Source organism: Aotus nancymaae, unplaced genomic scaffold (genome assembly GCF_030222135.1).
Source record: "Aotus nancymaae isolate 86718 unplaced genomic scaffold, 86718_ANA_hifiasm-v0.15.2.pri h1tg000004l, whole genome shotgun sequence".
NCBI classification, from domain to species: domain Eukaryota; kingdom Metazoa; phylum Chordata; class Mammalia; order Primates; family Aotidae; genus Aotus; species Aotus nancymaae.
Window position 1 is genome coordinate 39,736,919 of NW_026988415.1, and position 13,313 is coordinate 39,750,231.

The 13,313-nt window shown below is 41.2% G+C and overlaps 1 protein-coding gene across 6 annotated transcripts in view; it reads right to left on the reverse strand.

Moving 5' to 3' along the window:
• Positions 1-1,763: 1,763 nt before the first annotated feature.
• LOC105716913 (NACHT, LRR and PYD domains-containing protein 12) overlaps positions 1,764-13,313 on the reverse strand; it is a 55,052-nt gene continuing 43,502 nt past the window's right edge. For 2 of the 6 annotated variants that reach the window (XM_064361812.1, XM_064361813.1), the window contains exons 7-13: positions 11,802-11,972; positions 11,517-11,687; positions 8,812-8,991; positions 8,007-8,177; positions 7,276-7,446; positions 6,988-7,158; positions 1,764-2,365 (exon numbers count right to left, since the gene is read on the reverse strand). In XM_064361812.1, coding sequence (XP_064217882.1) covers positions 2,284-2,365; positions 6,988-7,158; positions 7,276-7,446; positions 8,007-8,177; positions 8,812-8,991; positions 11,517-11,687; positions 11,802-11,972 — 1,117 coding nt within the window. In that variant the 3' untranslated portion in view covers positions 1,764-2,283. Of the gene's footprint in view, positions 2,366-6,987; positions 7,159-7,275; positions 7,899-8,006; positions 8,178-8,811; positions 8,992-11,516; positions 11,688-11,801; positions 11,973-13,313 lie in introns of those variants that run through there. The other 4 variants (XM_064361819.1, XM_064361833.1, XR_010337176.1 and 1 more) reach the window with 4 other exon arrangements.

Consider the following 13,313-nt stretch of genomic DNA (forward strand, 5'->3'; position numbering starts at 1 on the left):
TGATATGTGCAAGCCAAGCTCCGAGGACACAAAGGCGTAAGAATGACACCCTGGACTTTGGGGACTTGAGGGGAAGAGACGGGGGTGGTGAGGGATAAAAGACTACAAATATGGTGCTATGGTACAGTGTATACTGCTTGGGTGACGAGTGCACCAAAATCTCACAAATCACCACTAAAGTCTTTATTCATGTAACTAAATCCCACCTGCACCCCAATAACTTATGGAAAAATAAAATAATAAAAATTTAAAAAAAAGGAAAAGTACTCCTCAATATGAATTTTATTTTAACGTCATGTTTATTAATTATAAAAGTAAAACATGCACATGGTAAAAAAAAAAAAAAAAAAAGAAAAAACATCAAGTAGGACAGAAGGCTATTGATGAAAAGGTCTTTCCTCTTCTCCCCACCGCCTCTGCTTGCTAAATTCCTCTTGCCATAGTAATCACTATTAGCGGTTTCTTGTATACATCCTTCCATAGATTTTCTGGACACATGTACACATGCATATGTATCTTTTTGTACACAAATTGGATTGTGCACACACATGGTTGTGCAATTTCTCATTTAACATTATATCTTCGAGCTCTTAGTGAGATTGAGTTTTATCAGATGTTTTCCAGACTGACAGAGGGACTAAGGCAGTCAGAGAACATGGTAGAGGAAGTGCACAGGAAAAGGCATATTCATTTCTGCAAAGTCAACACTTAACACAAAATCTGGCACGTAACAAATGTGCAATAAATGTGTTAAGTAACTAAAGGGAAAGAAAATTTCAGAAAACTGGAGACAAACTGCTATCTTGACCATTCTTCTCAGGATAGACCTGGTGTGCTTCTTGAGTGTTACTATCTCCCAGGGCAGTGGAGAACAACACATGATGATGGATAAGGCCATGAAGCAGCTGGGCTGTACTACAACCTCTCTTCTGGAATAACTTCCCACTATGGGTCTCTTCCTTCACTAGGTTCATTGTGTCCGGCACTTACGTTTAGTTCAAATACACACTTCACATGGATTACACTGCAAGAAAACCTAGGAGTTCTATTATACAGCTAAGGTATACTACAGGTAAACACACACAAAGAGCTACAACTAACTGGTGCCTACTGCAGGGAAGTACCATGTTGGGAAACAGCCGTACAAGGTTAATGTCAATTTATCCCCATTTCAAAGATAAGGAAACTGAGGTTTCAGGAATCCAAGTGACATATTCAGGGTCACACAGTTAGTTATAGCTTCTGGAGACATCTTTACACTTTAATAAGCCCAGCCTACTTTCTGTTGATCTCACATCATGTTCACTATTTCGCTGACTTTGCACTGTTTCATTGCCTGGCACTCCCTTTCTCCACTGCCTCATGTGGTGTTCTGTGAAAGCTAGGCAGAAAGACAAACAGGGGGTTGTATAGGATCCATGCTTGGCTGCGTAAGAGGCTGTCAGAGATCAAGACTGACAAATACAAATACATTCGGAAAGTATTAAAAGTTCAGAAAAGGAGATGAGACTGGGAACTGGAAAGCACCCTCAGAAGCCTAGGATTACGGATACTGTGGGAGCTCAAGAAATTTTAGGGCAAACATTTCTTTCTCCCTAGGCTCTTTCGGTGAACTGCTCACAAACAGAGCCCTGTTGCCCTGCAGTCCTAAAGCCATTGGCCACTGTATTCTCACCTATCTCAATCATACTCACTCTTCAAGGCCCACATCAAGTCTCACTTTTTCCGTGAAGCCCTTCCCAATTAGTCCAGCTCATTCTTCCTTCATGAATTAGAAGTTTATTTGAAATCAGCACCATAAGATATAACATGTTTGTATACTCTCGTTACTTTAATCATTTCAAGTATCTTGTCTCTTTAAGTGGACTCATTCATGTATGTTTTATTCTATTGTTTCCCTGCATGGTCTGGGTTTTGAGAGACACCTGCCTGAATTGCAGTTTTGACTCTCCCTCTAATGAGCTCTATGCCTTGGAGCTAGTCGCAACCTCTCAGAGCCTCATCTTCCCACTTCTGAGGGTTCTCTTAAAAGCATAGTAAACACTGTAACATAAACATGAATGTAAGGTATTACACTGAAGACATTTAAACTAAGCTGCTCCTGTCTTTTACATCCTACTTAATGGATAGTTGTATGTAAGAAACAGCAATCACTGCTGCTTGTATCACACTAGCCTCCTCAGCAAAGGTTAACAGTTTGGAAAAATAATACTGTGCAACTTTTAAAGACGGTGTCAGATGGAGGGGTCTATATGCAGTCAATTCAGGAGCTCTCCTTGGAAACTACCAAATGATTCCAGGCTTGCTCATTTTTAAAACTTCCATCTTTCTAAATGTATCTTCATGTAAATGATCTGTGTCAATGCTGTGAAAAAGGGAAAAAATTTTGCATTAAGACTTTTATCTTGTCAAGCCAAGAGATGTCTGCAGTAGCTTTCCTATTCTCGTGGATCAGATTCCAATTCACACTTGCTCCATGGCACCACTGAGTTATTTACTTCATCCACTCAGTTATCTACCCCCTCCTCCAGGCTTAGCACCTTTCCCTGAGTCTCAAAAGATAAAATGCTTAACTCTTTCTCTTGAAATATCACTCCTGTCCTGCCCTGCCTTTTCCAAGGCCCTGCTCCATTAGTCCATTAGTTCTTACTCCTGTAGCTGCAACTTCTTCCTCTCTATGGGTTCCTTCCTCTAGGCCTACAAATTTGCCTGTCTCAAAACAAGGCAAAAAGGAAAAAAAAAAATCCCTACTTTTTCCCATCCCACAATTTCCTCTAGCTACAACCCCAAATCTATTCTCCTTTTCATAAACTTCTTTAAAAAGTAATCTCTGCTCTCTTTCTCCACTTGCTTATCATCTATCTCTTCAAGTCACTGCAATATGGTTTCCAGCCCTACCACACTATTGAAACAGCCCTTGACAAGATTGTCTATGACCTGCTAATTGCTAAATCCAGTGGACACTTCACAGTGCTCATCCTACTGGATCTCTCTGCTGCATTTGATACTGTTGAGCACTTCTTGAAATTCACTTTTCCCTTAGCTTTCAGGATACACATTCTCTCCTGGTTTTCTTCATGAGTTTTCCTTTCCATATCAATCTCTTTGAAAATAGTATCGTCCAGGGCTTATTCCCCAGAGATATTCCTGAGAGGTTTTTCTCTTCTCACATTTCCTAGTCAAGCTCATGCACTGTCATAGATCCAGCTATCACCTCTTTGTGGATGATTACTTCCCAGGCCACACTCCTACATTCAACCACCTATCTGCTAGAAAACTTGCTCAGCATCTGCCTCCCACCCTGCCAGGCCCTTCAAACTCAGTATGTGTAACTGGAATTAAAACCCATTGACTACAAAAAAATGTACAAGCTCTTTCAAGTATGTAGAAAGGTATCATTTTAGTTTTTAATGGATAGAAGCTAATCTTTATCTAGCAAAATGAAATGAGCAAACCCTGTTAATTATGAAATCATAGGGTAAGTGGACATTTAATGCCATAGAAGTGTAACAAGACCTTTAGAATTTTTTGAGTGACTTATCAGGAAGCTCTCTTGCTTCCTGACAAGTAGAGCTCACTGCTGGGGAAAAAGTGGGTCAATTTGCTTAGGAAGCCCAGAGGTTTTCTGGGAGTTAAGAGACCAGTTACCCACAACCTCTTCTTTCCAAATTTAGAATTAAGAATATGTATCAGGATGAGGAATAGCGTTTGATTCAAGGTCCAGTGCCTAGGAAGGCACCAAGACCCTGAAATAAAATTACCTTGAAGAAAGAAGAAAACCTAAGTGGTATCCCTGGCTCAAATCAAGGGCCTACATCTTTATGGGCAAGGCCAGGCTTCACCACACATGTAACTGCAGCTGATGAAAGGAACTTCTCTAGACCTAGTCACCCTTATATATATGGTACTTCATAGAACAACAGCTGCACATTTGGGTGAATACTAAGATATCTGTAACTTGGGAGCCCAAGTATAATGCCACTGCAGGCAGGGCTGGCAGGGATGCTGGACCAGCCAGGGCATCACTCTCCAGTCACCAAGCTTCTGTTGGACTGTGAAGGGTCAGTTCTCAATATCAACCCAAGTGGCAGTGAGAAATAGAAGCAAGAGTAGAATGCTTCTCCATCTACCTTTGGAAGCAGAACTGGCCCCAAAGATGGGGCCTGTTTTAGAAAGTTGGAGTGAGGAGATGCCTCAAAATGTACTACTACTAGAGCACGTATGACTGAACTTGCACTGAGAATTCTGCTAACAGGTCTTACTCATCACACATGGTATACAAGGTCCTGATTAACTCCCCAGTCTCATTTATTGACACACTCTGCTTTGCACTTTATGCTCCAGCAATACCAAACTTCAGAGATTCCCCATCTTTATCCCTATCAAGTACCATAAACCATGCTATTTATTGTCTGGGTACTTGTGCTCACGCTATCTCCTAAGTCTGAACTACCCTTTTCCACTTTTACCCCTGTTGCCCCTAGCTACCGTCCTAAGACTCAACTCAGGTGGCTCTTCCTCCAAGAAGCTTTCCCTTATCCTCCTGAGCTGGGTTAGCTGTATCTTGCCATGGCTCTCTTAATAGCTCATGACTATGTCATTGCATTAATAAGTTTATGTGCCTGTCTCTACTACTGGGCCCACTGGCCCCTGAAGAGCACACGTCATGTCTCTTATCTTATTTATTCTTGTCTCTCCAGCACCTGGCACATTTGTCTGGTACATAAGAGGTATTCAGCAAGCGATTATGGAATGAATAAAGATTAGCTTTTTTTCCCTCTGTGGCTACCTTTTCACTTGACCTTCTGAATGTCAAAACACTGGTTTTTTTTTTTTTTTTTTTTTTGGTGGGGGAGACACACTCTCACTTTGTTGCCCAGGCTGGCGTACAATGGCAAGAATTTGGCTCACTGCAACCTTCACCTCCTGGGTTCAAGTGATTCTCCTGCCTCAGCCTCCTGAGTAGCTGGGATTACAGGAACAGGCCACTACGCCCAGCTAATGTTTTTGTATTTTTAGTAGAGGCGGGGTCTTGCCATGTTGGCCAGGCTGGTCTGAAACTCTTGGCCTCAGGTGATCCACCTGCCTTAGCCTCCCAAGGTGCTGGGATTACAGACATGAGCCACCCTGCCTGGCCAAAACACCTGTTTTTTGTTTTTTTTTTTAAGCATATCATTAACTGTCTCCTTGCCTTGCTCCCAGATGCTCTAAATTACCAACTGATCTCCTATATGTACTTATGTACTTACTATATGCAAAGCGCTGTGCCAGGAAGTTTACAGGGGAAAATACGATGAGGAATAGGATTCAGACTCTGCACTCAAGCAGCTCTTAGAAAATAATCTTCCTCCAGTAGTGAGGTATCTCAGTTGACTGTTCACAGTTAGTTACAGATCAAACTCCTTGTTCTACTCTTTCCCTCCTCACTACTGCACTTGACTAGCCTTTAAATAAATAAATAAATAAAAGATAGAAAATTACCTTCCTCCAAAAAAATTTGACTACCCCTTCTAGGAGGCTCTTCCTGATTTATTCATGTCCAGCTCACCACACTAAATGATCCATATCTTCTACTCACCTTACTTGGGTAGACATATGTTTATATTGACTTCAGTTTTGTCTGATATACATTCTAACATTTAAAATTTATTTGAGGTCAGCAAATTTTGTCTACTTTGTATGTGTGTGTCCTTTATTTTGTACTCAGAGCTATTATTGCACACTGCTATCAACTGGATTGACAACTTATAAGGATTTGGAGGTTGGACTGAAAACACAGTGGAAGTATATTGGATAAAAGACAAAGTGTGAGAAAAAATAGAAAATGGCACAACAACCTACAATAAAAAAGTAATGGCATGCCGTCACCGACTAAAGGATTTCTCCTTGCTGCTACTTAGGACCTTTATTGTAGCATCTACACTGGAATGCTACATTAAATTACTCTACATTTAAAGAAACATTAAGGTTGACTGTCAAGCTTATTTCAACCTATTGATAATAAAGATCGTATCCACTTCTTTCTGAGAAAGACACCACAGAGATTCCTAAGCCCTGAGGCTTATCATGTTGTAAATAATTCCCTTTGCTTAGGCAGTAATCACCACACTCTTGGGCCTTTAAAACTAACAGACTTCACTTGGCTAGTAGAGAACCAGCTTCTGTTTTAGCCAGACTCATAATCAGGCTTTTATGCTGTTCTCATTTATCCATCAAATTGGCTTTGGAACGTGGAATTTTTGCACTCGGCCTTTACTTTCCATTATGTGTTCCAGTTCTGAATGCCAGAAACGAATGGCCATTTGGTCACCAGTCAGCTGCCAACAGAGCACTGTTGTATTTTAATTAAGAATTACTTTGTGTATCATGCCAGCCTGCTGAGCTGACAGACAGACACTGACCAGAGAGGGCCAAGACCTCCACCCTCTGTAATTGTGCCATTATAGCTTCATCCCTTGAGCGTTGGAAGACTCTCAAAATGTATACATCAAACCCTCTAGCAGTTAAAAGTGGAAACAGAAAGAGGGTAACATTTACAGAGTACCTCCTATGTGCCAAGGAGTTGTTCTAGGTACATTCATAATTGCAGTCTCAATTCAGTCACCATGTTAACCCCAGGTAGTCAGGTACTAGCATTGTCACAATTTTATAGACCAGGATACTGACAATAAGTAAGCGTGGTCATATAGCTAGCAGATGCTAGACCTAGGATTTAAGCCAAACCTAGCAAACCCTAAATCCTATGCTCTTTTTCTTACACCATGTTACTTCCTTTAGCAAGTTGGTAAGAGAAGACTGTCCTCTACCTCTCCCTGCTCATGTCCAGAGAGGACAGGCCTATTGGTAATTTCACTTACTTTACTAGTAAGGTAAAGTAGGCTTAGCTTGCCCTCAGTTTTTCTCTTTGCTCACTGGAATGGGCTATGACCAAACCCAATATGCCTGTCTTGACCCCTTCCCTCCCACTTCCTCACTGCAGTGACTTACTAGAATGTCTGAAGTTTACATATTGGATGAATCAGCACATCACATAGCACCTGCACTCCAAAATCCTTGAGGTTATTTCCACTTAAGTCTAGCAATGTTAGGTTCTCATTTCTGTTGAGGACAGAGGCGAGATCTCCACAGCATGCATCTGTGAGATGACATCCTGCTAACCTGTGCGTGATCGAAGATTCAAGAAAGTAATCGGTATTATCCCAAGTTCCCAGTGTCCCTCCCTTTCAGATACAGCCTAAAAAAGAGGCCCAGTAGACAGAGTCCCTGTGCACATACCACAAAGTCTGTAGTTTACAACAGGGGCGTTTCAGCCCTTCACACAGAACCTGCATGCCCTCGTCCCCTAAGGCATTGTCACTGAGGTCAAGGTCTCTCAGGTGTTCGTTGGTGTAGAGTACATTGCACAAATCCTGACAACATGCCCCGGTCAGGTGACAGGTCCACAACCTACCAGGAAGTAATGTAGAGAAGGCTGGCATCATTGCGACTGCACTGGGTCACTTTAAGAATTGTGTTTGCCCAACAGAAAAAAAAAACAGAAGAAATCAGTGTCATGCAAAAATATTCCCTTGGGCCAAGGCCAGGGAGAAACTGTGGAGAAAGAATGATTTATTCCCCGTAATTTATTCAGTTCTTCCTTTACTGCTTCCTTGGAGACTTATTCACCAGGCCAAAAAATACTCATTTAATTTTGGGAGTTGCTGAAACATCAGGAAACTTTGCCCATGGCTATAGTCCATGATACTTACGCCAGATCTCTTAACTGACAGTCGGGCTGTTTTAATCCTTCACACAGCAATTTCAGTCCCATATCTTCAATTTTATTATTAATTAGAAGCAGCCTTGTCAGGCTCTGGGTGGAACTCAGGACTTGGGCAGACAGGGAACATTCAGAAAGCCTAGAGGGATGAGGATGACAAGGTGGCTGTTATCTATGGCAGCAGTGTGTCCCACTGACCCTCAAATGCCAAGGCCCATGAGAAGGACAAGGACAAGCAGATACTTACACAAGATTCTCAATTACACCCTTTGTGTGCTGCAGACCTTTGCAGAGATGCTGTACTCCTGTGTCCCCCAGGACATTGGCAAACATGAACAGCTCTTTTAATGTCTGACTCACTTGCAAGAAAGAAGAGAGCTCCACACAGCTAGCATCTGTGAGGTGACATGTGCTCAAGCTATCCAGCGAAGAAAAAAAGAAAAATCAACCTCTGCCATGATTTTGGCTTCCTGGAAATGTTCTGCCCATCTGCCCACTTAGCTAAGTCCTCGCCATCCATTAAGTTCCAGCCCCTGCCCTACTTCCCTCTCAGAACCTCCTACTGAGGTGTCTAGCTCACAGTGACCTCCTCCTCTCCCCTGGGCTCATCTAGCATTTCAAATGATTTTGTAGTATTTGACATATATCTGTGTCCTAAGGACAGCTTTGTCATTTGCAGAACTTCTGATAACTCTACCCACATCTAGCCCAGTGTTCGGTACATAGTAAGTACCCTTTATATAGTTAACATTTAACCAATATCATTCCTGTAAACATACACAGCTGTGGTGTATTAGAAAAACCATGAGATTTGGAGACAGATTTTGGAGTCACATCCTGACTTATTAGTAGTGTGACTGTGGAACAGTCATTTTGCTCCCTGAACCCCACTTTCTTCATCTGTACAATGAGGATTTTAAAAATCCACCTTATATGGTTACTGTAAGGAGGAATTCAAGTGAGATAACTTCTGGCAAGCACCAAGCACATAGCAGGCACGCAACAAGTTCAACAGTCATTAGATGACACCAGATAAGTTCGAAGAAACTTACTCTAGTTTCTCTACTTTGCAGTTGGAATGTCTAAGACCCACACAAAGATACTTCACCCCTACGTTCCCCAAGGGATTTTCACTCAGGTCCAGTTCAGTGAGGTGTGGGTTGCAAATAAGAACAAAAGCAAGATACTTGCAAACAGTTTCTGAGCCTTCTGGGAGAAGGCTAGCACATAACCTGAAGGGAAGGATATACAAAGACAGAATTGACCACTTAGTGTACTATTCACTCCCTATTAACAACATTGCATGAACACAGAAAATCAAGACCCACAGGTACAAGACGCCGAGTCTTGAGCATGTCACAGCCCCCTATCCCCATGGCAAGGACATGGTCAATAATTTCAAAACAATTAATTTCAAAATAATTTCCAAAGGGTTTGGAGGAAATATTAAGATGATTTAATCTCATTCTAAATCCCTGTATGAGTTTAACACTTTATCGCATATCTCCTTTCAAATCCCAGGGGATGAATCCTATAATCATAAATTTTATAGGCAAAAGGTCTTTCTTGTGGTTCACATCTATAATCCCAGAACTTCAGGAGGCTGAGGTGGATGGCTGCTTGAGCCCATGAGTTTGAAGCCATCCTGGGGAACATGGCAAACGCCCATCTCTACGAAAAATACAAAACAAACAAACAAACAAAAACTAGCTAGGCTTTGTGGCACATGCCTATAGTCCCGACTACTCAGGAAGCTGAGTGGGAAGACAGATTGAGCCCAGAAGGCAGAGGTTGCAGTGAGCTAAGATCACACCACTGCACTCCAGTGAGACCCCAACACACACACAATAAAAAGGTCCTTCTTTTCCTCTTATCTAAATATCATTATTAATTTCCCATCCTTAGAGAGACCCAGCCCATAATATTCTTTCTTTGTCACAAAGAGTGGTTCTTACTAAGGTCCCTGTCTTCTTAATCTTTGTTTCTCCATATGAAGTAGTATGATTCCTTGAACTATTTTCCATCAACTTTTTCTCCTATCACATTCAAGAATTTCTAGATATATCCTACAGCCTTTAAATCTTCCAATTTTTTTTTCTTTTGAGACGGAGTTTCGCTCTTCTTACCCAGGCTAGAGTGCAATGGCGCGATCTCGGCTCACCGCAACCTCCGCCTCCTGGGTTCAGGCAATTCTCCTGCCTCAGCCTCCTGAGTAGCTGGGATTACAGGCACGCGTCAGCATGCCCAGCTAATTTTTTGTGTTTTTAGTAGAGACGGGGTTTCACCATGTTGACCAGATGGTCTCGATCTCTTGACCTCGTGATCCACCCGCCTCGGCCTCCCAAAGTGCTGGGATTACAGGCGTGAGCCACCGCGCCCGGCCTCTTTTTTTTTTTTTTTTTTTTTTAATTCACTCTGTCACTCAGGCTGGAGTGCAGTGGCGTGACCTCAGCTCACTGGAACCTCCACCACCTGGGTTCAAGCGATTCTCCTGCCTCAGCCTCCTGAGTAGCTGAGACTACAGTAGCCACCATGCCTAGCTAATTTTTGTATTTTTAGTAGACACCGGGTTTCACCATGTCGGCCAGGATGGTCTCAGTCTCCTGACCTTGTGATCCGCCCAACTCAGCCTCCCAAAGTGTTGGGATTACAGGCGTGAGCTACCATGCCTGGCCAAATCTTTCCGTTTTTTCTAAAGACTATAAACTCAACCTTGAAGAGAGCTCATACAGAGATGCATTTATATCTCCCCACTTTAGAAATTTTGAATAGAGGTACTTCGCATAAAATGAGTTTTCAATGTCGATTTCAGAACACTTGAATGCTAAAGAGTTTTTGCTTTAAAAAACTCCACATATATATTGTGATGATTAATTTTATGTCAACTTGGCTAGGCCATGGTACCCAGATATTTTGTCGAGTATTATTCTAGATGTTTCTGTGAAAGTACTTTTTAGATGAGATTAACATTTTTAATCAGCACATTTTGAGTAGATTATCCTCCATAATATGGTTTGGCTTCATCCAGTCAGTTGAAAGCCTTAATAGAAAAAGACTGACTTCCTCAGAAAAGGGAGTTCTACCACCAGACAACCTTCACACTCGAACCACAATACTGGCCCTTTTCCAATTCTCTAGGCTGCTGGCCTACCCTTCAGATCTTGGACTTGCTAGTCTCCATAACTGCATAAGCCAATTTTTAAAAGTAAATCTATTTCTGGCTCTCTCACTACTGCCCCCCCACACACACGCATGCACGCACGTGCGCGCGTGCACACACACACACACACTAGTTCTGTTTCTCTGGAGAACATTGACTAACATAACACTTTTTTTTATTAATGTGATTATCATGGACTTGAAGTCAGACATATCTGGATTTTGAATTGGACCTCTGTCATATTTCTTTTAGCTTAATGACATCGGACCTCCTCCATTTCCTCATCTGCAAAAATACGAATAATAATCTGGATATAATAATAATCACAGCTGTTGTGCAGATTAAAAGAATCTGCATACTCAGCACAATGCTTAGTACATAGTAATTGCTAAGTGTGAGTTATTATTATTGTTATTGATAATGTTTCCACTTAAAATGAAAATTCTCTTCCTAAACTTATTACACAGAAATTTTAGGAACTGCCAACTTTATTCCTCCTCTTCATGACTCCTTCAAATGTGTTTTGATCCTAAGACATCCATCTTGAGTTGCATATTTTTCAAATATTCTTGCAGAATGAAAACTAACAGAACTTACTTGAGCTTCTGTAATTTGCAATTTGGATGTTTTAAGCCTTCACAGAGCAACTTCAAAGCTGAAGCTTCCAGTTTTGTCTCACTGAATTCCAGCTCAGTGAGCCACTTATTGGTGCTAAGAACAGCTGCTAGAGCCCCACAAGAAGCAGAAGAGATAAGGCACCGGTACAACCTTTAGAGAACGGAAGAATGACCTCATTACCATATTCATGCTCTCCCCAACAAAAATATAAACTGACCCCCAAAATAAGAATATCAAATAACAAATTATCCTCCTACCAATTACCTCAATGTCTGTAATACACAGTTGGGATGTTTTAATCCTTCACACAGACGCTTCATTCCTGAATCTTCAAGGGTATTTTTTACAAATTCTAAATCTCTCAGATAACGGTTGGTTTCAAATACTGAGGAGAGGTCCCTACCACAAGAAGCTGTGAGGTGACAGAAAATCAGTCTGTGTAGAGAAAAAAGACACTTCAGAAAAAAAAATAAAGAAAATAGGGATATCTTTAAAGGTATTTGTTGGCACCTTGCTGATGTAATAAATTATTTCAATTCATTCAATAATTAATATATATTGGGTGCTTACCACTGTTCTAGATGCTGAAAACACAAAGATAATTAAGACACATACTACACCCTCAAGAAATGTCCACTTGATGGAGAAAAATTAGAAAATCACAGACTACAATACAGTGTGAAAAATACTGCCAGACATTTGCACAAGTTATTATGGGGACACAGAAAGGTTGCACAATTCAGCCTAGCTTGAGGTGGGTTCTGGAGAATCATGAAATACAAGAGGAAGAAATGTCTGAGCACTATCATGAAAGGGGAATAGAAATTGTATAGGAGGTGAATGAAGAGAATGGGAGTAAAAAGAGCAGGACCGGATGAGGGGCAATCCGTGCATGCACAGAGCAGCCTGTGCAAGGGCCAGGAGGGAAGAGAGAGATGCTTCGTTTGAAAAACTAAAAATGACTTGCTATGGCCTATCTTAAAAGACTATATAATGAACTATTAACAGGGGTTATCTGTCATGTTGAAAGAAGGGTAGGATTATAGAAGTACTTTCCAAGTACTTAAAAATTATTTACAATGATCAGCCGTTACTGGAAGAAACTTTTTTTCAGTTTTGAAAAACATAATACACGTTTATAAACAATTTTACAATAGAGAAAAATATAAATAATATTATTTATTTATTTATTTTTGAGATGGAGTCTCACTATTGTTGCCTAGGCTGGAATGCAATGGTGCGATCTCGGCTCACGGCAACTTCCGCCTCCTGGGTTCAAGCGATTCTCCTGCCTCAGTCTCCTGAGTAGCTGGGATTACAGGCATGCACCACCACACCTGGCCAATTTTTGTATTTTTTGTAGAGAAGGGCTTTCTCCATGTTAGTAAGGCTGGTCTCAAATTCTCCACCTCGGGTGATCCACCCACCTCGGCCTCCCAAAGTGTTGGGATTACAGGCATAAACCACCGCGACCGGCCAAGAATATTTTTTAAAGTACTGTATTCCTATTACCCAAAGATAATCACTGTTAGAGTGCTAGTACCTAACTTTCCATATTTGTAATGTATGCATACATATAGTTATATGCTCTTTATAAGAAGCGAAATTAGAGAGAAATGTATTTTAAAAAGGTAAAAACTTTTTTCTAACCTCCACTTCCCAGTGATAACTAATGTTGAGTCTGCTCTATATCCCTCATTCTGTTCTCCAAGATCATAGAAAAATGCAAACATATGCAAACATACACAACAAACACACATACACACACACACATGA